General features: G+C 36.7%; 1 protein-coding gene across 1 annotated transcript; it reads left to right on the top strand.

Annotated features, from left to right (window-relative positions):
• The first annotated feature begins 240 nt into the window (after positions 1 to 240).
• RAP1B (RAP1B, member of RAS oncogene family) lies at positions 241 to 24,687 on the top strand. Its single transcript, XM_041411188.1, has 8 exons — positions 241 to 342; positions 8,878 to 8,962; positions 10,306 to 10,374; positions 13,046 to 13,102; positions 14,194 to 14,334; positions 16,238 to 16,381; positions 18,137 to 18,252; positions 19,690 to 24,687. Exons 2-7 carry the CDS (start codon positions 8,906 to 8,908, stop codon positions 18,221 to 18,223), a joined length of 555 nt encoding a protein of 184 aa, XP_041267122.1. The 5' UTR covers positions 241 to 342; positions 8,878 to 8,905; the 3' UTR covers positions 18,224 to 18,252; positions 19,690 to 24,687.
• Positions 24,688 to 25,542: the final 855 nt, after the last annotated feature.

The following is a 25,542-nucleotide window of genomic DNA, read 5'->3' as shown; positions in this document are numbered from 1 at the left end:
CCCTTCTCCCTGTGCCGCTGGGGAAGGAGGTAGAGCTTGGAAAGGAGGGAGAGGTGAGGGGAAAGTATTTTAAGGTCTTACTTTACTTCTCATTATCCTGCTGTGATTTTGTTAGTAATAAATTCATTTAATATCTCTAATTCCAGTCTCTTTTTCTTCTGATTGGATTTGGTGAGTGATCTCTTCTGGTCCTTACCTCAACTCATGAACCTTTTATTATATTTTCTCTCCCTTGTCCAGGGCGAAGGGTAGTGATAAAGAGTCATTGGTGGGTGCCTGACGTCCAGCCAGGGTCAACTCACTACAGATAGAAGAAATACAGCACAAGGCTTGTGGGTCAAGGTAAGGACAGGGAAGGCCTCTTGCCAGTTGTTGTCATGGGGATAAAATAGACTTAGCTTGGGGAATCAGTTTAATTTTTTGCAAATAAAATTTGCAATAGGATAATGAGAAGTAAACCCAAATCTTAGTAACACCTTCTTCCCAGGCTGAACTTAGCTCCTAAATTTCCTACCTCTCCCTTAGAGGCACAGTGGGGGGTAGGGAATGGGGGCTACAGTCAGTAGCGTGTACATGTCTCTGCTGCTCCTTCCTTAGTAGGACTCCACGCACTCTTCCCCTGCTCCTGTGTGGGGTCTCTCCCATGGGAGATAGGACTGCCACTGGAGAAGTTTGTGAAGGACTGTCTGGGAGTACAGTCCTTCAGGAGCAGACTGCTCCACCATTCCCACAGTGTTACAGTCTCCTTCAGGCATTTATCTCCTCTGGCCTAGGGTCCTCCCTGGGCTGCCAGTGGATCTCTGCTCCACTGTGCACTTCCATGGGCTGCAGTGGGACAGCCTGTCTCACCATGGGCTGCAGGGGAATCTCTGCATGGGCACTTTGAGTACCTCCTCCTCCTTCTTCACTTCACTTTGGTGTCTGCAGAGTTGTTGCTCTTGCATATTCTCACTCCTTTCTCTGCTGCTATTGTTCCCCTAGCAGTTGATCTCTCCAACCCCCTTCTTAAATATGTTGTTCCATAGGTGCTACTGTTGCTGATGGACTCAGCTTTGACCTGCAGTGGGTCTGTCCTGGAGCCCAACTGGCACTGGACATGGGGGAAGCTTCTGGCAGCTTCTCACAGAAGCCACCTACCTAACAAAACATTGCCATGCAAACCAAATAAAATTTGACTTCTAGCAAAGTGGGTCTTGAGGTATGACAGGTTTCTCCAGAAAATGGCAAGCTTTGAAGATGTAGAGGAACGAAGAATTACGGTCTATATACGAACTAGAGTGATCTTAAGAAGATTCAAATAGAATCTTGTGGAGACTTGATTAAACAAGTTTAATCCTCATTCATTTGGTAACTCTGTACTAAAGATCTAGTACATGTAATTGAAAGTAGTGTGGGGATGAGTGTAATTCAAATTCATTTGGTTAAAATTATTCTGGTTTTTGTGTAGGTGTTCTCATGGGAGAGGACATGAACTCAAGCTTGCAAGTGTGAATTGCTTATCTTTGGGGTTATGCTCTTAACTCACAGATCTTTCACCTCTTGAAAATTTGTGTCCCATTAAGTGAGAGTTCTGGGGGTGCTAAGGTGCATCAGCTGCTCACAGAGCAGGTATAGAGCCATGGCAGTTCACAGCTTTGCATGCAAATATTAGCTAGAACTTGTTTTTATGTGGGCTCTTGGTTTGGTTTTTGGATTGGGTTTGTTTCGTTGGTTGGGTTTTTTTGACGGGGGACATAGGGATGGGGAATTGTTTTAGTGGGTGGGATTTTTTCTATGGGGTTTAGTTTCAGTTGGTTGAGCGTTTTTGGGGTTTTTCTTAAATACCCTCTTCTGAAGCTTGTAGCAACTTAACAGTTGCCTAAGGAACAAGCAAGTTGTCTGTGCATCTCTGTATGGGTAGAGGTGTGAAAGTCAATGTCTGTAGTTGTCATCTTCTAGTTAAGGTTTGCTTGTGGGTTGGGCATTGTCTGTGGAGCAACCATCCCTAGGTTCAAAGTGGTACTGCCTTGCTGTCAGAAAGAGAACAGGATTTTTTTTTTTTTTTGCCCAAGTTTCACCCTCTTCATTAAGTTAAGCATGTCAGACCTTTTAGAAACTCATGTTCATCAGTGTATTCTGATAATGAAGTTAATTGTGGAAAAGTTGAACCTCTGTCATTGCACAAGTAGCAAAACCATGTGGCAGAAAATAGTGGTTGTTGCTGGATGTCAGTGTATGCCTTTTTCAGGTTACCCTCAGGAAGATGTCTGAAGCTGTAGCAGAAGTACCATTGGTGAAAACAGGTGTAATTTGGGTGACTTTCAGTGAGGTTTGTTGCTCATGTTCAAATACTATGTTTCTTTTAGGGAGGTATTAAGGAAGTATTGGGAGTTAAAACAGACATGAGTTACAATTACTTGGGACTTTGCTGGTATGGTTCACTTATCATGAAAGAGATAATTTTATTCCTATTAATGAATGCTAGTAGTGAGTAGTCTCAATTTGCATAGAATCAGTGTCTTTTCAACAGATAAAACTTCTAATCTTAATTAAAATGACATACGGGAATTTGTAAGACTTCTCTCTGGCTACCAACCTGATTAGTAATAGAATTTCTGTAAATTGTACTGCAGAAGGATACTTTGTACATAAAGGACCTATGGCAGCTAGATTTAATAGCCAGTAACAAAACATCATAGAATGATGAAGGAAATCTTTATATCTGTGCCTTGATGCTGTGTTAGTAATCTAAACAAACCTGAATAAAACTCAGACTTTTTACAGTGAAGATAGTACATTGGCATGCAAGCTCTGGTGTTGCCAGGGGTGTATATGATGTGTATGTTATGGAGAAAAATAGAGGAGAGACAAAAAGGTGATCCTGGAATTGCAGTTAAACCCAGCATTGGCTTAGGTCTCCAGAAGGAAACCCGATACCAGGCTTTACTAGTTCAGCAGCCAGTGTCACAATCAAAGTAGAACTAGGATTGCCAGATACTAAGCAGATACCAGATGGAATTTGAGACTAGGTCTTGCTTCTGAAAGAGAAATTAAGATGCCTTTTTCCAAAGAAGAGTATCTTAAGCCAGCTGGCATGCTTAAAGTAACTTTCAAACTGCACTTAAAAAAGAAATATCTTAACTCGGAAGACTTTCATGCCTTACTTGTATTCCTGCTGGGTGTTACCTTATTTTGAAGCTTGAAAGATTTATTAAATTTTTTTATTATTTTTTAAAGAAAACTTTAGTGTAACAGTTATGGGGACAAACAAATACTTACATCTGCTTTTAATCAGAAGCATGCATATCAGGTAATGTTGTGCATACTATGATGTGGCAATCCATTAACTTGGACAAATTGTAGAGCTAAATACTGATTCTTTTCTGTAATGGCAGTAGAGCCAAATTCACAGCACCAAATTGCTGGCTCAGTTCTCAGAACTTGCTTTATGGTTGAATATCTAGCTTATGCATAGCAAGATATTGTAATGTAGTAATTACGCATTCTCTGAATTTAATATACTTGCAGTATTTTTTAAAATCTCTGTGTTGTTTCTGTTTATTGCCTGCCTGGATTTTCTCTGAAAGCATAAAAATTACTTGCAACTCAGTTTCTTCAGGAATTCCGAGGTCATAATTTTAACTCTTAAGTCAGACTGGTAGGACATTCACAAACAGCTTTCCTGCGGGATGGTGACTATTTGACAGGAATAGAGAGAAAATACAAAATCATGGCAAACATCAGCCACAAAAAATAAAAATATACCTGATAAATGTTACAAATTGCATTTGAAACTTAAATAGCTTCTTTAGCATAGGCTTTACAGAGTACTCCACATTTGAACTGACACATTAGAATTTTTGTACAGAGTTGAAACTTTAACTCAGTAAGTGTTGAAGCATAGCATATTCTTAGTAGCATAAGAATGTTTATTACATCACTTGCTTTGAAAATGCTTTTTTATATTTTGTGTGGATCTACTGCAAGTTGCACATGATTGCTAGTCTCTCACATCAGGACACTTTCATCTTGAGATATCAGTGACTTTAAGCAGGCAGTTTTTACCCTTACAACATCCATTAAATTTGTGTTCAAATTTAAGATCTAGCTGGGAGTTAACTTTGACTTAAGAAAAAAAAATCTGATTTTATTCAGCTATACTAATTATAGACAGTGGAACTAGTCTCACAAGGTCAGATGCTGTTAGCTGCTTTTGCAGAAATGGTCCCTGTGTGCAGTATTAATCAAGGTAGCTCCCTTCAGTGGAAGGAAGAAAACTTGGTTAAGCTTTCCCTGTGTAAGTGTCCCTGAGGGCTGTTCAAGGAGCAGGTTAAACCTTAGTGCTGTGTTTGTGCTGCAGTAGCTTGTTCTCAGGTCTCTGGCTGTTTCTCAAGTGGTCAGTATGATTTCATGTCACTGAATAAGCTTAACCACACAGACAGCTTTTTGAAAATCCTCTGAAGATTGTCTGACATCAGTTAAAATATTTGAACATAATTGAAGAGCTATTTTTGTCCAAGAAAAATTACAGTATTAGTACCCAGAAGAACGAACTGTTCAACTGACGAAATACGTTATCAAGACCAGAAACTATCAAAAGCAGATAAAAACTAGAAATAAAAATTGCTTCTAGCTTTGTTTACTGAACAGTTGATAACTGTTCTACAGGAATCTAGAGTATGAAAGTGTTTATTAGATCCCAATCCAAAGCTTTTCAGAATTGATTTCTGAATAATGTTTTTTACGAATTTTTATACGTGTGTCAAAGTTGCTCTGGAGTATTTTAATTTCTCTCTTATAAGAGGTACACTTACCCTGTTGAGTAAGGGTTATCCGAATTGCTTTAATTTCTAAAGCCTCTAAAAGTTGGTGAAAATGAACAGGCCTCCACTCTGGGCTGTGTTGTCAAAGTTCTGCTTATGCGCTGAAATTATTCCAGAGGGAGGGAACCCTCCTCAGAGTTGAGAGATAAGAATTTAGGACATCTCACATGTAAGTGTTTGGGGAATACTAAGAACAGCACACATCATCTCTTAATTAGTTGTTTACCTGAAAAGAAGGTTCTAAACCAGGAGATTAAAAACATAGTGGAATCTGGGATGATTTGGCCATCTGAGACTATTCCAGTATCAGAAATGGGAAACGTCTCAGAAAATACATAATCCTCTGAGTTTGGCTGGTCCTGTGACAGAGCTAATGCTATTTTTCCAGATGTCTGACCATTGTTATTTTGTTTCATCACAGGGCTAGTATCCCTTTCTGAGAAAAAGATTGGATTTTTTTTTTTCCTTGGCTTTTTTCCCACCATTTTTAATTGTAAGCAGGTAAACCAGTCAGTTAATTTGTTTCATCTGTCAATCTAGTGTTTGATTCTTTTTTCTCCTGCAATATTTGAGATTAATTTAGGAGTGCTGTTCTCAGGGTGATTCTAACAAAGTCTCTTTTCCACAGAGGTAAATGCTCTGAGGCAAAAGTATTGGGAAAATTTTAGTGAATACAGTGCAACCAAAATGTCAGGGTCTGAACAAGAATCATGGTGTCTATAAAGCGCTAAATAATCATGATCCGTTCTGAAAATGATAAGGCTTCTGGGAGGGCCAGTTTATTTAATTCCACACCTGAACAACTAGTTCATATAAGCAAGTCTTGGGGATATCTTCAAGTAAGTGACTGTATTTAGTTCATGTCTTCAGCCTGGGGCTGAGGTCCACTTACAGCTTCATATGGCTTAATATCACTTGAAAAAATAGGATTATTAGCTTTCCAATCCCTTAAATAACAAAGTTCAATCAGAACCCAAAAGCTGAAACTGAAGGAATTAAAAGAAAACTAAATAAAAAATAAAAAACCCACCCCACTTTCACAATCATCACATCAAGCCCAATTACTAATGGTGTATGAATTTCCTTGAATTCTTCATTGCGTGGTTGCTTTTTAAAAAAGCTTTACAAGCAGTAAGTGTGCAGGTTTTTTTCCATTCCCCTCTACAGTAAGGTTATTTATTCTTCAGCTTCCGTAGCATCATCTTTGGTTTGCATTTTTCTGGAGACGTGCTTCAAGAAACTATTGAAGAAAATGTCTAGGAGGCAATTTTTCCTGGTTTATCTGAGAAGGACAGAAGCAGAAAGCAAGTTCCATGTTCACAGTCCTTGTCAGATGTGAAACTTTTGAAATGTTGCATTTTCAGTGACCTGTCCTGGTTAAGCTTTCTTTCTTCTGTTCTAATAGGCTTATTCAAAGATATGCTGCTTGTCCTTCAGAGAGAATCTTTATTGGGAAAAGTGTCTGTGTGCATATCAAGCGCGTGCATGTGCTCTTCTAGTTTATCAAGTACTTTATTTTAAGTATACTGTGAAGAAGTAGAATTAATCAGTTAGCTTAATACACTGCACTAATGCAATAAGTACAAAATAATATGAACAGACTAGTGAGAGAGGCACAGATACAGTGATTTATGGACAGTTGCATCTCGGGAAGTATGGCAGTTCCTGAGGTGTCACTGGCAGTTAATGGCGGCAGTCTAGGATTGAGCTCTGTACTTTTGAGAGATTGTATACTTAAGACAGCATTAGAATCAAGTTTGTGATAGTGCTGTTTTTTAAAGAGTAGCTTCCCTCATTTTGTCTAGCTAAATCTTACATTAGGCATCTCCACCGTTCAGTTATGTCAGATATATCTGTGCATGTACTAAGCTCAGCTGTTAGAAGGCAGTACCTGCTCCAACTAAATGGAAAAAAGGTCTTATTTTTTGCAAGCTTCCTGTCTTCTTGCACTTTAGTGTCTGCATAGGGGTATAGTTGACAGTATTTTCCTGCCTAAAGATAGGGGAATGGAAAAATGAAGTAGCAAAGGAAAGTTGGCATTTCTCTCCCTTCTTGCAGATCAGTCACCTTATAGGTAGACAGCCTTTAAAGCAAAATTTATCCCTTAAAATAAACTCCATTAAATGAAGAGGGGGATTCAAACAAGTTACTTGTTATATTTGCTAGGAATAAGTTTAAACTTACTTCTATTTAACTGTTGGGTGGTTAGGTAGACACGTCTCAAGTGTCCAATAAATCTGGGGACATCTTGCTTATCTGTTGCTCCCATGTCTTAGTATCTTTATTTCTGTTATGCCTGTTCAAGTATAATCATTTTGTATCCCCAAAGTGATCTGGGGACTACAGACAGATACTGTTGTTGGACTTGACTCTAACTTATTCTACAAATGCCAGCCAGACATGGTGTTTTATGGCTGAAACCTCCTCTTTTAGATTTTGTCTCCTACTGTACTGGAATCTCCACTACACCCACTATGTTTTCGTCTTTCTAGTGATACCCTTATAAAAATAAAAGGATAACTGAATGTTTGTTTTAAATAAATGGCAATAATGTAGTTATAGGCTTAACTTGTCATGAGTTTGAGAGATGCCTTTCAGGACAGTTGGAAACAATCCTGTTCATGGAAAGACTGGACAATTTACAGATTTGTGGATCTAACCGCATTTACAGTGGTGCAAAATAGATGAAACTTGTGGTGTGAATGGTTCTCATGATCTGTGTTTGCAAAAAATTCTGTGGGGAGGAAAAGAGTTTTTTAAGTCACAAGAGAAAAAATGGCCTGTTAGGTGTGAAAATCACCAAAGAGTCTCAAAATGTATTGGTAATGGAAGCCTGTGGAGACATCTCTTTTGCTGGACATCAGGTCAGTTATTTCCTTAAGGCTTTCTTCTCATGTTCCTTTTGTGAGAGACAACACAAAATTGAAAGATTTGCATTTGCAAGAAGATGTAGGACCTGGTCTCTTGATTTCTCTGTCTTCTGCCTATTGGTAGATTTAATCAGTGATGGAAAGGCAGGACTCTACCGTGGTGCTTTAATTTCTGTGTAAATCATCTTGGCATTTTGTGCTCAACATCTAACAGATGGTGTTTCAGAGATTTCAGAAATGCTGTCAAATTACTGCTGATGAGAAGGGTGTTTCTTACCTTACTTTCCTCCCGCTTACCTTTTGCAAGCACCTGAGTTGGATCCTTGCACTTTCCCTTTTCCCTGGCCTGTAGATTATTCATTAGTTGGGGAGGGTTTCATCTTTCTTTGGGGGTGGAGGAAACAGGTAACTCAATCTCATAAGTGCTAGAGTCCCTGCAGGAAAGGAACTGAGACCTTCCTTGGGAAAGCAGTAACAGTCCTGCTAGCTCAGTTGCCAGCCGGACTGCAAGAGGTGGTGTGGGCTTTTGAGCGGTATGACCCGAAGACATGTCCCAAAATCTGTGGCCTTGTTTTGGTTTGATGGGTCAGTTTCCAACAAAGATGAGCAAACAGATCGCATAGGTTGCTGTTGGTAGCCACACCAGCTAGTGAAGGAGATCTAGCTTGTAGAAAAGGTATAGTCTCAAAAATTTATTTTAGTTGCTTTCACTTACTCATTATATAAGTCATAATAGGTCTAGTGGAACATTAAACAGTTTTCAGACTAGGGAAGGGTTTTTTTTTTTTGGAAAATGATTTCTGGGATCCTGCTGTACTTTTAAAGCGTTTGTTTGCTGGGAAGGGGAGGTTTTAATTTTCTTGTAAAAGTCTTTGTGCTTCTTTATTTAATGCTTGATAAAATTCATGCTATCTTCTCTTGGATAATTATTTCTTCTGAATAGTAAGTGTTAGCTTTAGTAGAGTAGGGTTTATTTGATATTTATGGGAGAGCCAGTAATGAGGTAGAGCAAATACTCTGATGTTTTGCACCATTTTATTGTGGCTGCATTAAGAGTTGATAGTTAGAAAACAACCTGATGTATTAAAGGAGTTGACTAAGGAACTTTTATCAAACCCTGCTTAGTGAACTGGATTGTGGTGTCATTATTGTACTTCCTAAATATAGGTCAAGTTTTAATCAGACTGGTGTTTTGTGTGTTTTAGGTATTGAGGGTGATTTATCTCTTGCATCATGCGTGAATACAAGCTAGTGGTTCTTGGTTCTGGAGGTGTTGGAAAGTCTGCTCTGGTAAGTATCAAGTATGGCTTTTTTAGGCTTATTGTATTTTTTTTCTCTAACTCACTCTCTACTAACATGTATTTCTTTATGTAAGTGTGCACAAATAAATATAAGTGTTAGTAATGCCCAGTGAGGCACCATGGATAGTAGGTAGATCCTTTACTGGGTGCATCTGCATCCATTGGTGCATTGTCACATGCTGCTGTTGTTGTATGGGTTTGGTTGATGGTGCTTGATCAGTGCAGTGAGGTGCAGAGCTACAGCATTATTGGGGTGTCTAGCTTTGACAGATAAGCCAGCTATTAGTCTGTAGGAAATCAAGCTCCTTTGTGAATCTCTCAAAGGATATGAACTAGCTTGCCCTTGTAAGTCCTGTCTCTACAAAGGTCTTCAGGGTGCTGTTTGCTTAGTGTTTGATAGCAGTGTCTTTAGCACTAATATTTTTATGCAGATAGAAATATAGATTTGCATGTTAGTGGGAAGCTTAATGTGTTTGCTGCATATAGCTGTGGCAGGTAGATGATTAAAATGCAGGAGCCTTTTTATTTACAGTTAAATGATTACAGAATGGTTTAGTCTGACCTGGACTAGAATTGAAAAAGTTCACAAAATATTGTGTTCTCAGTCCACCTAAGAACTTTGCAACTTTCCATTTAATTGTGCACCTTACCATAAAGTGAGCTCCAGAGCTTACCTTCTCCCTTGAGTCAGAAATATTGTCTTACACAGCAGTTCATAAAGAAAAAATTAAATGACAAATCATGTTAGGTTGTGAAATAATGTTTTCGTTCACCTTTGAATTCTTTATCTCACTGCAGCATTTCTGGATTTGAATGTGCCTGCTCTGACTTGGCCATTGAGTCTTAAGTTCCATTTGACTTGTGCTAAAAGCGTCCTTCATGCTAGGTACATAGGAACAATCTGCTGAGTGTAGTTAAGGCTAGTAAAAGCTGGCAGTTGTTTTTTGACTAATTCCTGTGCTGGCAGATAAGTAGCAGAAGATGAAGTAGTTCTAAATAAAAATGTAAGCTGTGCAGCTGTATTGTATGCTGGTCAACTAGAAACTAATACTGATTCTAAGAGATGGGCAAACCTTAAATTGATGCATGCTTTAATTCTTATCCTCCTTCTGGCAGTGGTTCAAGGAAAGTGTAGCATTGCTTCATCTAACAGTTAAATAGGCATACAAATCTAACTTTCTGTTGTTTCTTGCAATTATAGTTATGACAATTGTTTGATTTGCTTTAAAAATGTTATGGATAACACAGTATGCACCTAGAACAGTGATTTGTGTACAATGTTTACAAAATGTCACTATGCAAGGGAATCTTACAAGAACTTTTATGTTGCAGACTGTACAGTTTGTTCAAGGAATATTTGTTGAAAAATACGATCCTACGATAGAAGACTCCTACAGAAAGGTATATACAAAAGATGTCTCTAGTGTTACAGACACTTAATGCTGTAATATATTGTCAAATATTTGAGTCACTGCCTCAAAAAGGGTATGCCTCATAATGCCATACTAAACCAGATAACAACTTTGAAATAAAATGTTCTCCTCAAGTGTGTTTAAAAGGAATAATTCAAGACGTTTAATATTCAAGCTTTTTAACATTTAAGCTTAATATCTTGCTGGCTAGTCAGTAAAAAATGGTTATTTCATTGTCAGAGTTGTGAACAGGGATTGCAAAAAATATTTTTAAAATTACCACTTTTCAATTTTTATAATATTTATTATTAGTTTTTTTGTGTGTTAGTATTTGCAGGTACCCTTAGAACACTGGAGGCATCTATCATACTGTGCTCATAACAATTGAAATGATAGCTAGATATGCTTCCATTAGATGGGTTGTTGTTTTATTAATAAGTTAACACAAACCTGTCATAAATTAACAGGCATTTACAGCAAGTGGCCTGTTAAGTTTCTCTCTTCCTGTCTTCAGCATGTCAGGCGGAAAGGTCTGATTCTGCTTGCGTCATCTTGAATCTCCATATTGCTCACTCTTCAGTTTCAAGTGAGACCATGATTAAGATTCCAGACGAAGATAATTTATATCTAAACTGCTAACATTAACCATTTAGTGCAAGAGATAAGTTTTTGGCTGTGTCAGTTTCTTAATCTGTCTTTTTTAGCTGAATTACTTTTCATATGGATTAATACCCTGATGTTGTTCATCATGTGACCAACAAAAATGTTGGTGTCTATACAAAGGAGGCAAGATGCACAAACCCTAGCTGAGAATGGGCAAACTGCAAGACCTCCTCTTTCAGCGCTGAGCTACATTTGTATTGGAACAGAGGTGGTGCATTAACAACTGTTGCAGCCTACAGTCACCAGAATCTTTTCTGAAGAGGAATTAGTGAGAACAAAATAATCATTTGAAACCTCTTTTCTTTGACCTTGTATAAACTGTATGTTGGAAAAACCCAAGTCCATCTTGAGTATGGAGGCTTCCAGCCAAAGCTAGGAACTCTTACTAAGGACACAATAGCAGAGCCAAATTCTATGTTGACACTTTTTATGTATTAGAGCAGCAGGAATTTTTGACCATATCTCAGTGTTTGATGCAGGACTTTGCTCGGTCAGGCCCAGTAAATGACTCCAAAGAACATTCACAGGCTGATCTAAAGTAAAGTGTTTCCTTTGTTATATATTTACATTCTTTAGGTCATAGTAGAATTTTGATGTTTGGTGGGTGAATTTTTCCAAAGATTCTTTCCATGGAGCCTAAAAAAGTAATGCCATCTTAAGAAATTTTGCTGTTTGCTAACTACATTTTTTTGTTGTTGCTGCTAATAAAGATTTATAATATTCCTTTCAAGTTTGTTCCTGAAATAACTAGTAATAACTCTGGGTATCCTTCTTTTCAAATCAACCAGATTGTTGAAGTCTTGCTGAAGTCTGGACAACACTTCATGTAGTCATTTTCACCTTTTCACTGTTAATTACAATTCTAACTTGCTTCTTGTCTTCAAAATGTATTAGTTTGGCTGTTAAAATTATGTTTTTTATGTTAAATATAATTTTATAATATTTAAATTTGAGAGGATGTAACTTGTTCGTCTAAATAATTGAGCTCGAAGTCTTGAAACTTTATGCCTTAGTTTACTCCTCAAATATTTCTTCATAAAGTAAATAAATGCAGCTTAATTAGGTGAATAACTTCAGCAACAATACCTGTTAAAATAGTGATTATTTTTAAGGAATCACAATCCATAGGTGACGGGGCAGGCATGAGAGATGGGGAAATACTCCTCTTCCCTGTCCCCAGCTCAAATCTAGTTACAGAACAGCTGCAAGTTAAGCTAGTGACAGTGTATAAATGGAGAAGGGGTAATCTGTTAATTAGGAATTTTACATGCAAATGGAAACAAGGGAAGTTTACCAATAGCTTGAAAGAAAAAAGAATTTTTTTAAAATATGAGTAGTGTGCTTGAAACAGGTTGAGGGCCACTTCCATGTTCTTTGCTGCCCTCAGGGCCATTTCTTTGAGGTATGTCCAGCAGATAGAGGAACTCTGGAATGAATACAGAAATTGTTCTGTCTTCTTAAGCCTTCCATTCTTTGCAAACTCTTCTAAGCTGGGTCAGTTTTCTAATTAGTGTTCCTAAAAGCCTGTTTTGGGGACACCACTTTTAGTGGTGGCTGTTTGTTTGCTGTGTACTACTTACTCTCTTGCAGATGTACATTACTATTAAATGAACCTTTGTATGCCAATCCAGTTTTCTGGCTTTCACTTGTACTTTTCTTTCAATCTGTGATGATCCCTGAAACAAGTAGAAATTAATTGTGCTAGTTGCTGATAACCATCATTACAAATTTAGTAGCCTCCTTTTAAATAATCAAAAATCCCTAATCACTTTGCAAAGTGGTAGTTGGCTGCTGACACTGCATTTGAAAATGTCACTGGGGCTCTTTGAAAGGCTTCTTCCTGCTGTTTTCAAAGTGTGTATCCATACAATCTTCTTAAGCCATTATGTTGCTTTATGCATTATGAATTTACTTATAAAAATCACATAATTTCTGATGTCTTTGGAGGGGAGAGTTGCAAGGGGAAAAATTATAACCCCATCTTTCTCTCTTGACAGCAAGTTGAAGTAGATGCACAACAGTGTATGCTTGAAATCTTAGATACTGCAGGAACGGTATGTAAAAAACAACTTTACTGATATACAGCGTATTTTAAAAAAACCTTGAGTATTGCAGCAGAAAATTAATTGCAAGTTTCCCATGAGCTCATATTCTGTAACAGGGGAAAGAAATAGAGCATTTAAAAAGAGATTGTGCTCTTGTTTTAAGTTTGTTGTCCAGAAAAAAATTAGGACCCACTGACCACTGATATTTGATTTCTGTTGCTGTAGAGAATACCTGCTTTCTTCTGATGTCCTTTTTCTTTTGTGTGTGAGATGTACTGTGACATTGGGATAAAAATAGTATTGCTTAAAAATAGTATCAGCTTATAGGAGCTCAATTCACAAGGGTTATGCTGACCCTTTGCATACTGGTCAGGTTTTTCTCTGACTAGTTCCAAAATTACTGAAACTAGTAATTTCCTTTATTGATTCCACTGAGTTTAAGCTCAAGGTTCTTGGAGTTTAACATGTGTTCTCTGAAGTGTGGCAGTAACATAGTACAATAATAACTTATTTAAATTCCCTATTAGATTAATACTCTGTAAATGTACAGTACGATGGAGTGGCTGTTTTCTAGCAATAAATTGCACTTTTCATCTGACATACAGCAAGGAACAGGGAGTGGCTGATCAGGCACCAGATAGCCAAGTCACCAGTATGAAAGAGGCACATGCCATTCTGTAGTTGTACTGGTAAGAGTGCACCACCGAGTCTTTATATGCAATATCATAGTTGGCACTGAAGTCATGGAAATGTGACAAGTCTATTGAGTGTCTCCATCCTCTAGCCCATCTCCTTGAAAAATAATGTAGAATTTAACATAGGAAATTTCCTAGACTACAAAATTGGGTGTGAAAAGGGATGCATTCACTTTATGATCCGTTTTAAGGAACTATCAGAATATGGAGAAAAAGTTGGTGTGTTAGAAGAGATTCAGGAGCAGTTTAGCTTCTGTAATCTACAGAAGCTAAACTGTACCTTCTACTGTACTGCTCTCCAGTGAAATTACTCTAGTTTCTCTAAACTAGACCTAAAGTTTATAGCAGTTTGTGCAAGTGAAATGCAAATTGAATGCAACATCTGTATCTTTTTTGTAATTACAGGAACAGTTTACAGCAATGAGAGATCTATACATGAAAAATGGACAAGGTTTTGCATTAGTATATTCCATCACAGCTCAGTCCACATTTAATGATTTACAGGATCTAAGAGAACAGATTCTTCGAGTCAAAGACACTGATGATGTAAGATCTCTAAAATTTTTAATACTTGAAGTTTTCATTAGTGTGTTGCAGTGTACACACTGTGGTCAGGTGGTCTCCAAGTTTTAAATTAAGATGTATGAACCAGTAGATGCGTAGTACAGAAATGCAACTCTTAAGGTAAACTGGAGAAATGTAAATTGTCATGTATTAGATGAAGAATTGTTTAATCTTTCTTTAAAATACCTTAATTGAAACTGGGTATAACTTTGTTCATTAGACCTGCAGCAAGCATTTCTAAAGCAACTATTGTTGCTTTACTCTGAGTGAAGTTTTCTGCTCAGTATCCCTACTGTTGATGGTGTTTTAAAAGTATAAAATTTTAAGTTATAACCTTAGAACTTGCATGTTATATAGCTTTTATATTTTGTCTGTCTGCTCACAATTAATTTCGGTCATCCTATTTCCACACAATTTCTATTATGCAACTCTTAGCATTATTAAAGCTATAAAGTGAGGTTAAAACATTATATTTTATCAATTATTAAAATAATCTTACAGCAGTTGGAGGAAGTGAATGCTTGATCCCCTAATAAAGGAAAATAAGTATTTCAAATGTGAAAGCAGCAGTAAGAGTGTGTTTTTAACAGAAATACCTTGTAGCTTTTAGCCTTCAGGCAGAAAAACTACCTTCTTGAAGAAAAAAATAAGCAGTGAACAGTTTGTAAGCATAATCATATAATGTAAACAGAGTTTATGCTAATTTTGATAACTTTGATAGATTCCTTAACTGCATGTATCTGCATAGGTTTCTGCTGTCAGCATTTCAGTTTCAGGGAAGTGTATTAGGACTTTTTTAATAAAAACCACTTGTCACTTCCTTGACCATAAGCTCTTGCAGGTCTTGCCTATGTTCAACAGATTTCTTCTTGAAGCAATTCGTTACCCATTACCGCAAATGTATCTCAGAAGGTTAATATTTAAGTTTCCCATCCACAACCTACCAAGTTATAGCCTTCTTTACCATGAAATTAGTTTTGTACAATAAAATCAAGATAAATGTGATGATATTTAAAATCTTACTTCGTGTGTTGTATTTACACTGATTATTATCATTTTGGAGGTATTTCCTTAGAATTGTATTTTTTTAGAAGACACTGTCCTGAAAGGCATTCCATAGTATCAGGAGAAAGATAGTAAGCTTCAAGTTGCAAGTTCAGTTTCCAGAAGAACTTACAGAAAAAGTTTTTCTTATGCCCAAGCTTAGGCATAACTTGATTTCTTAGTGGTGGGAAATTAAATGGTCAAAATATTGTAAACCTTTTTTCAACACTTGAATATGTGAGGACTTCAGCTGTGTCCTTAAATTAGTAAAAGAAAGGAAAGGGGGAAAAAATAGATTATGACTTTTTTTGCTACAGAGGTCAATTCAGCATTGTCTGTAGTTGGGAATGCTAGTATGGTAGTATGTTCCTTTTCTCTGTGTGCTGTAGCTTGCTAATAAGAACTGTGTGATGTGCTGAGAGTAGAGGAATGATAAAAGGAGCTTTAGCATCCTTCATCATGCTACTCAGGACAGGACACTCTTTCCAGGATTTTGGAATTTGTAAGAATCATTTGTAAATTCTTCAGTAGACTTCTTGATGCCTCAAACACCTAAAAATGAAATCTCATTAGGTTGTCTAAAAAAAAAAATATTAAATTTGCTCAATTGGCAGTGTATTGAATCCTAAAACCATTCCCCTTATTGCCCTCCCAAAATGCAGTCACTTTGATTTGAAGATTGAATATCACACAGTTTAAACTTAAGTTTCAGTTGTACCAGAGCTTGATTATTCTGAAAATTAGGATCCTCTAAGGAATCCGATGGCTTTTAGGTGTGCGTTTACACTGTGCTGCTATAAAATTCTAATTGTTTCTTTGCTGGTGCTGAATTGTTTTTTAGGTTCCTATGATTCTGGTTGGCAATAAGTGTGACTTGGAAGATGAAAGAGTTGTGGGAAAGGAACAAGGTCAGAACCTAGCAAGGCAATGGAATAACTGTGCATTCTTAGAGTCTTCTGCAAAATCAAAGATAAATGTTAACGAGGTAAGGCATTTTACCTGTGGTGGGGAGAGGTGTTGGGGTAGAAGAATGGGACACTGTCCTGTTAATGTTTACTGTTTGTCAAGGAAAAACTAACAAAATCATTAATAATATTGACTACAATGGACAAAACTGTACCCTGCTGGCGTGAGATGTTTGTTAAGAGATGTATTTAGCTTTGACTTGGAATTTTTTCAAATTATATTGATTTTAGTATAATAAGTGTAATTTTCAAATTATCTTTGTAATAATTTAGGATAAATACTTCTCTCATGTTCCATTCCCTAGTTGCTACACTCTGTTACCAATTGACATTGTATTGCTAGACTTCTTTCTTTAAAGACCTTTAAGAGAGTTAAGTCACTAAAACTACTTGATTTAAGTTAGTTTGTGCTAACACTATTTGAGATGGCAAATACAAAAACTATTGAATGTTTTGTTAAAATTAGCTGCTCAGTGAAGTGAAAGGGATGCAAAAGCCTCACTACTATATATCTCCTTGTTTGTTTAACAGGAGCTAGACAATTAATCAAATGCGTGAATTTTGGGGATTTGCCATAATGCATGCCTTTTCATCCAGTGGGGGCTGCCAGCATGATGAAAGGGATACAAAAAATTTAGAAAAATAAGCTGTGTTAGTATTTACATTTCTGGAACAGCTTGAATTTTATGATAAATCTTACAGTTCATTAGGTCATCTGGAAAACATTGTTGGCAGCATCAGTGAAGTTGAAAGGGCCTCTGTGCTAGACTTGGAAGTAATCAAAACAGTATGGTGGTTTTAACACAGCTGATTTTTAAAATAAGTAATGTGCATTTAATTAGGTGGAAATTTCTGGAAGTCACTGGCTTTTAAAAAAATTCGAAATAATCACTGTAACTGTATAAAAGTCCTACATTCAATAAACTAGAACTTCCAGCAAATACTATAAGCCCTTTTTGGAACATTTGCTGCTTTGCAGCCAATGCTTAGGAACGTGCCAGGATGGCTTTAGCATGAGGGCTTCCTTAGTTTATGAGATGCAGAAGTAATTGGAGCCATGTCAATTATGAATGAAACAGATGCTGTTAAAACGTTCTATGTTGATTTGTTTTAAATTAGCCTTTTAAAAAAATAATGTTTTCATTAGAATTCTAGGAGACTCAAAATGTGAGAGTAAATGAGTTACTTTTCTAGGAAATTTTATGCTTCCGTCATGCTGTAGGTCTAGAGAGGTGGAATTAGTTTTTTTCGACTTCAGTATTTTTTAAGTTTCTGGAAAAGCATGATCTCATTCAAGTACAAGAGACTATTACTGAATATGTAGTGTATGTGAGTTACCATGAAAAATGTGTAGTTAAAACTTACTAGAATTTTCTTTAAAAAAATATTCTGAGTGACTTGAGTTAGAAGAAAGCTGTGACCTGTTTCTTGACCTTACTGCTAAACTGCAAACTAATACTATAGTGTAGTTGATCACTGTGGCATTTTTCATGTGAGTTCAGATGAGTTTGACCCAGAGATTAAATAGCTGTGGGTTATAGATGCCTTTCCAGTTTGCTTCATTGAAACTGTAGAACCCTTGGCAGACAATTATCTTAAGCAAGAAAGAAAAAACCAGCCAGTTATTAACTAAGTATACAATTTATGGCTTTGTGGTAACTAAATATTTTCAGGGGTTCTTGAGTATGTGAGTGCACTATGTGTGAAAATTCAAGGTTTAAGGTTTTAAGAGAAGCCTCCTAATATCCATAATCATCTGATTTCTATCTTTTCAGATCTTTTATGACCTTGTGCGACAAATTAACAGAAAAACTCCAGTGCCTGGAAAAGCACGCAAAAAGTCATCGTGTCAGCTACTTTAATGCATAGCTGTACTGTAGCTCTGAGCCAGGTAAACATTTTAAATTTTTCTGTGCATTGTGGCTATTATTCAAAACAAGCAAAATAACAACTAAAAAACGCTAAACAGCTCTGGTAGCTGTTGATGCAGAACAGCACTGAAAATTATTGATTTAAATTATCATAGAAATGTTTAATGGTCTTCCTTTTGCCATTTCAAAGTCAGAACTACAAATATGTGCAAAACACACTGTTTGCACTAGTCTGGGAGGCTTTTTCTCAAGCTTTAAGGTTTTGGTAGAACTCAAATTAAGAGTGTTTCCTCTGATACTTCAAGGCTTTTGGAAACATCGTTTTCTCTTTTAAGCCTGATAAAATCTACTGTAAGAGCTCAGTTATCGGGAATGCAGACAGTACAATATTGTAGTTTGCATGCTGGTGTCTCTGCTTTGAACTCCTGCATATGCTTCTGTGATGTCATAGGAATTTAGCTTCCTTTCTTGAGACCCTGTGGATATTTTGAAGTCCAAAGTGTAATTAGTATATTTGGATGAGAAAGGTGAAGTGATCATTGTAACACTTCAAATATTTCACCTGAAGCTATTGATTACTAGATCAATTTCTTACTTGTTTGCAGTTGGCTGAATTTTTACATGATTTAATATGTGCACAAAGAATGGTGCTGAAGGATAAAGCAAGCTCCAGCCTGCTCTTTAAGCAAGCCTTTCCAGAAGTTAGTCAGGAGGCATGGATTTTTTTTTTTCTGCAAATTTTTTGGGGGATTGGTGGGCAAGTTGTTTTCCACTTTCTACCTCCAAGCCTTAGTATGAGCGGAGGTCTGTCTTGACTGACCTGACATCATCAAAGTTGCCTCTTACCTCCCTTTCCTTCAGTGTTATTGAACATACAGTGGTGCAGTAATTTCAGTGCCGTGGTCCGTTATTTTTTCATCCAGTACGTACTGAGGGATCCTGGTAGGACATCTCACTGTCAGAAATTGTAGGCTTTTTATTAATAATCATGTAGTACCATATGTAACTCTTTTTTGGTGTATTAAAACCTCCTCAGTTTGAACAACTTAGATCAGTTAAAAGTAAAACTAAGATGGTTCCGAAAGCATTAGCTGAGGGTGGCAGAAATGGTTGTTCCCTGTCCTTAACCGGACTTTTGATTCAAGAGCTTTGATCCTTCAATTCTGTTTGTCTTCAAAGCCATGGGAACTGTCATGCTGTAAGCAAAACTAGTCCCATCAATCAAATATTACTTCCACAATGCAGCCTGGATTCTTCTATGTATCCTAAGGCAGTTAGGATAGTAATTGAGATAATGTGTTATTTGTATGTGTACAGTAGAAAGTGTATGATTAGAGAAGTGTTACGGTTGTTTTCTGTTTGTCAAGAACTTTGCTAGCTCCTGCTGTAGCTGTTTTAAGTAAAGAACAAGGGCAAATAGTTGTTACTAGTGCTAATCCCTTGTTTTGTTGTTACAGGTCTGAAGAACTGTTGCCCAATTCAACAGTGCCAGCATTCCAACTTTATTAAACCTACCAACATCTTAAATGGACTTTCCTGTGGTGGTACCCTTTAAGAAATGGATGAAAGCTACATCAGTTTGCACATTCTATCACTTTCCAGTGTCATGAGAGATTTTTACTTCTAAATATTCTGTGTATGCAACTGGTAAAACCAGAGCCTACATCCAGTATTACTGATAAGAGACATTGTTCATCCACCAATGTTGTACATGTATGAAAACTGTGTACTGTATACTTCAACAATCCCCACTTTCTATTGGAGAGTACAATAATGTAAATCCTAAAAGCACCACTATTTTAGCATAATAAAAGAAAGTCCAAAGAGCTCCTATATAGACTACTCCAGATAACTTTGCTTCATCGGTATTTGTAGCTTATTGTAACTTTTTTAAAGAAATACAGGATCATCATCATCATCGTATTGTACAAAAGCGCTTTGATTAACACAACGGCTATATAGTTTTTTAATTTTAGGAAAAACCTGTGGAGACAGTGACCTAGTCTTTAAGAGTCCTTTCAGTATAACGTCTGACTAAAGACATGGCCTTTAATATCTGTTGGGAAGGAAATGTCCAGACTTTTCAACCTTTTATTGTATGTTTCCTTTTCCTTGTTTACATAGGGAACAATGTTTATAGTTGTGTGTACAGTGGGGGTCTACAACAAGAAGTGTATATTTTAAAACAATTTTTTAATGATTTAACAATTTTTTGTAAATCATTTTTGGGCTTCTGCAGCTGTAGATTCTCACTGTGAATTCCCTTGCTTGCTCATGCATAAGTGTATTTGCAATACCAAATATACAGGTTTAGTACTTTTGCCTGTTAGTGATTGTTTTACATGTGTAACGTTTTGGTTGAGATGTTAAATGGTGGAAGAGTACTGTGGATGTGAATGTGGGAAGTAATTTTAATCATGTGTAATTGGTCACAGGGCCTAAGTTGCAGTAATTAACTTTTGCTGATTTATTTAACAATGCCTTGTTGCTTTGTATGCATTAACGTTTGGGTGTAAAGATTGTGTGTATATCCAACAGGGAGCCACAGTATTTAAATTGACCAACCTAATGTTACAACTGCTTTGAGGTGGCCAAATGTAAACTAAAAGCCTTAATTAAAGTGGTGCAATTTTGTATGACTTAGCATCAGTAGTTCAATAAATTTGGATTGCCATGCAAGGGCTTGCATTACAGTTACACTACTTGAATGTTTTGTGTTTTAGTAGTGCTAGTAAATATTGATTTTTACATCTCTTGCACAGTGCAGATTCATACATCTTAGGATGAAGAGGAGCCCCTGTGTCTTTGTTCTCTGACAAATACATGCCATAGATATTTCTTCGAATAGTATCCCATGTGTTAGTGTGAATGAATTTCTGACTGAATGAAATTCCATTTATTTGTGGACTTGGAATATGCTAAGCTCTAACAAAAGGAAACATCTAAGAGAAAAATACCTGTCTTCAAAGGTTACACTATCAATGGCTGTTTTGGAAACTTGAAAATATGTTGCCTGTTATTTTCCGTCTTTTCAGGGAGAATTAATTGTTAGAATTTACTTAGTCCAGCAAAAAAAAAATTATCTTGGGAGACAGAATGATTTTTCTGCATGATATCTGCATGAACCAAAGCAAAGCTTATTTCTTTGATTTTAAGGAAATCTGCAGAAGAGCATTCTTGCAGTATGGAGTGTAGAATTTTGCCAACTTGAAATACCTGTTAATAGTGTTGGACTGAGAAGTGGAATGCATGGACCGTAGATGATTTCCTGATCTTGGCCGTGCTGCTGGAAATTAATGTCACACCCAAATCCTTGGTACCTCCTGTTTCTCTGGCACAGAATTATCAGAGAGCTTGTTCTAATTCATTCCTGCAAATTCAATCAGATTAGGTTAGCTAATACTGGTAAGCTTTGAGATAGTTTATGTTGCCCAAAGTGAATTAAGAAGCCCAGCTGATCCTTCCTGCTGGTAGTTTCATCAGTCATCACCTTTGTTTAATGTAGGTAGTACACTTCTACTGTGCAGAGACAGATTTAAGATTGAAATTCCTTTTCATTTATCATTAGAAATCTTAAGATGTGATTATCCCCAGCCTGCTTGGCCCCCAGAGTAAAGGAGACTGGAGCACTAGATGCCCTAGTTCTTTTTTCCCGAGATACCTACCTTCTTTGGTGAGCTAATGGGAATTTTTCATCCCTTCATTTCCAACCTCTACTTATTCAGGGCTTGTAACGCTTGTATGTCCTGGCTGTCCTTTTATTGGTCTTTTTAATGTGTTTCTTTTCCAGGCAGCTGTACAGATGGCATTGGGTGGGAGTAAGAGCTAATTCTTTTGAGAGCATCATAGAAGGGGCCTTGGTCTGGTCTTGGTGTCCAGCCAAAGAATACTATTACAGGGAAGACCAGGCTTTGTCCTGAAAAGCTCTACTGAAGTATTCTTGGTGGTTCTGTTCTTCAGCATTAGAGGTATTCAGTTGGATCAAACCCTTAAGGAAGTAAAATTTTCAGAATCCTAGGCTTTAACATCTGAAGATTGTGCTAAAGAAGGGAAATATGTTCCCCCCTGTCCTGTGTTTAGAACTTATGTCAGATGTGTAAAGCCAGCACACTGTAACCCAGGTAACACCTAAACCCCGGTATTCTTGAAAATGTAGGCAAGCTTCAAGGGAGCAGTGTCCCAGTTGTTAAAGGGAAGATGCTTGACAAAATGTTGCTAATGAAATTATGAAATTAAACACATTAGAATTCTCTTCATGTCTAAATAATTGTGATGTAAAAAGCTGTTCCCACTGAGGAAGTGAGCACCCAGTTCCCCATGGGAATTGGAACAATGTAAGCAGTTACCAATTGTAGGAAAAAATCCTGTCTGTTGACATTTTTGAGCAAACTGCTACGTATATTCAAGACAATTCCACTATGTACCAATGCTTAAGAAGTTCACACTTGTACTACTTGTACAGAAACTGAACACTTCTAAAGCTTTGGATGAAAACCTGCATAACTCACATTTTGAGAATGAATGCAGGCATTTTTGCAAATTTGGTGTTAATACACGTGTGTAACTGCTTGTAAAGTTAGCTCATGCTTACAGTGCACACTGCTTTATTTCCTCTCTAATCTGAAACTGATATATGTCAGTATTTAAAGTCTGAGCCTTCTATGGAAAAAGTAGTATTTATGTCCTGAAATACAGAAGTGTTATTTAATGGAATTGCACTCTTCATATTAGGACTCTTTCCTTGCAATATAAATTTCTCTTGTATCTTACCTTATCCTAGTCCCCTTTTTCATTCTCAAAGTATTTTGTGAAATGAATGTTACCTGCCTAATTTTCAAGACTATTTTGAGACATTGCAAGATGTTCTCAGGTGTCCAAATGAATTAAGTGTAAGCTCAAACTACTACTGCTCTCCTGCATAAGACACTTAAATTCTTGAAAAGTATTGTGGAGTTAGATATTACAGTTCTTTAATAAGACGTACTGATTCTGTGGTGCTAGAAATGAAAGGTGGCAGAAGTTTGAAATTGGGATTAAAATTTTTAAGTAAAATTGCAGTTTTCTTACGGGTCAACAGTAAAAATGAGAATTTTTCTTTTTTAAAAAATGGTGTCAACAAACTGGATGAATCAAACGCAATGAATTTTTTTCCCAAGTTTTCTAATCTTTGTCAGTTTGGAAAAGAGCTTACTTGGGAAGAAGCTTGGCCACAGTACTGTACTAGTTCTAGACAGACTTCACTTTAGACATATCAGCAGTAGAAAGTTATACTAGATGTAAATGGTCAAAAATAGTCTAAGTACAGCTATGTAGCACTTTTTAAATTGTAATCTGATTATGCAGCCAAGTGTAGACAAAAAGCTTTTTTGTTCAATTTTATACTGCTGTCCCAACAGCATTAGGCTATATTTCAGTTTATTGCTTTTACTTTGCCTGTGTGTGGGGAGGAGAATAAAGACAAATAAAAAGTTTATTAAGTATATAACAAAACGCAGTTGTAAGTTGTTCTCTAAGGTAGCATTAAAGTACCAGAGTTATTAAATTAGGTTTTTGTTTCTGAATCTCAGGCATGTTATGCTTATCTTTCAAAAGCTTATGCACAATTTGAAGATTTCTAAAACCTCATCTATGATTTCCATTTCATAAAGTAAATTCTGGAATGATACTTATATTTGTAGAAAACTTTACATTCCGAGTCTTGAACTAAAAGATGAGCAAAGTTGTTTTGTAGTCTTGATTTTGTTCACAGTATTTCAACATCTGGGCTTCAAACAACATGTAAATGTGGATTTTGCTGTTTTCTGTGTTTGGGGCTTTTGGGGGGTTGTTTGTTTGTTTGTTTTAAATAACCTCCAAAACCATTTATTTTCAGAAGTTTGAGTCATCAAGTAGAGAGTGACTTCCTGTTTTCAAAGAGTTGTTCTTTAGGGAGAGATTTGTGAGTGGATAAAAGAATTGTCTTTGCACTTCCACCGTACTCACTTCAGTCTCAAGAGATCCTAGTTCTGCTAAACAAACGCTACAGCTTCACTGCTTTAAGAAAGTTTACTACCACCAGGATTTTTTTTTCTTTGAAGTTGTGACTGGGGTGAACTTCATTTGAGAATTATTGTCATTTCTAATTAATTAATGTAATGTCTTTTGTTTACCGTGAACTTGGATGCGTGGGCCATTTCTGCAGTCTTGAATACTGAGTGAAATCCTAGTGGATGTTACAGTTCCTTCTTTTGTCAGTATACTTTACGTTTTCATACCATGTGTTATTTTAATCTTTCAAATCTAGTTGGGAAGGCTCCGTAGCTTCACTCCCATACGAAGTACAAAAAAAATCTCTACATGTGAAATTCCAGCTCTCATCAACTGGGTTTACTGCTTGTAATGCACCCAATAGCAACAAAGACCCTTGGCAGTACTGTCATGACTTTCAGACACAAATAAAATGAGCTACAAATTTGTCTCTTTCTTTTTCCTGTTTAATTAATAAAATGGTTTTAGCTGAGTTGCCTCAATAGAAAGAGCATAAGAATCAATTTGTTTTGGTAAGAACCTGAGCAAACATTTTGAGAGTCAACATGTATTTAAATACTATGCAATCACATGAACACTGTACTTAAATTCTTGAGATTGGTTTTTAAAAACCATGCATTTAAATTAAAAAATTAAAATTTACATACTTCCAGGAATGTGTTTCAGCTAAGAAAAGATGGGCAAAAACATGAACTTTTTGCTTCTCCTATGTAAAGGCAAGGTATAGTTTAGTTTCCAGTTTTCTTTGTGCTGAGTGTAGTTGTGCTGCTGTCACATAGTGCACTTGAACTTTGTTGAGCTCTTGCTTTTGGTAATTCTGAATTAACAATTTTGTATATGCAGATGACATGTACGCAGCTTAGCAGGGCATTAAGAAAATGTATTTAATTTATGAGCTGTCTTAAAACGTATTTTGTAAAGGGGTAATTGGAGTTTTGGGTTTACTTGTTTAAAGTTTAGGATATACTAGATCAAAATTAACCTGCTATATCCTGTAGGCTCTGTTAACTTTGCAGAAAGGCACTAGGAAGCAGAGGAACCTTAGGTATTGGCAATAAATCCGCCAGGTTTCAGTGCCACTTGTGCTGGCTCCAGGGTCATCTTTGATTGTCCTGCCTGTAAGTAAGGAGCATTGCTACTTCCCTTGATGTTATGTTAACAGCTGGAGTTGAGATCACTCTATCTGATCCAAATATGTGAAACTTCAGGACAGATGTAAGAATTTTAATGATAAATTTGAATTTAGAGTCCTTTATATCACTGACTGAAAAAATGCATTCTCT

Source organism: Onychostruthus taczanowskii, unplaced genomic scaffold (genome assembly GCF_017590055.1).
Source record: "Onychostruthus taczanowskii isolate IOZ18803 unplaced genomic scaffold, ASM1759005v1 scaffold35, whole genome shotgun sequence".
NCBI classification, from domain to species: Eukaryota; Metazoa; Chordata; class Aves; order Passeriformes; family Passeridae; genus Onychostruthus; species Onychostruthus taczanowskii.
The sequence above is the reverse complement of the archived record's forward strand: the minus strand, read 5'-3'. Positions and strand labels throughout refer to the sequence as shown.

What these genes read in the sequence shown, in the direction of transcription:
- RAP1B (XM_041411188.1), top strand. Translation starts at nt 8,906, where the DNA reads ATGCGTGAATACAAGCTAGTGGTTCTTGGTTCTGGAGGTGTTGGAAAG. An exon ending in TAGAAGACTCCTACAGAAAG is followed by an intron (nt 10,375 to 13,045) that starts GTATATACAAAA and finishes CTCTCTTGACAG; the next exon opens with CAAGTTGAAGTAGATGCACA. An exon ending in GAGTCAAAGACACTGATGAT is followed by an intron (nt 14,335 to 16,237) that starts GTAAGATCTCTA and finishes ATTGTTTTTTAG; the next exon opens with GTTCCTATGATTCTGGTTGG.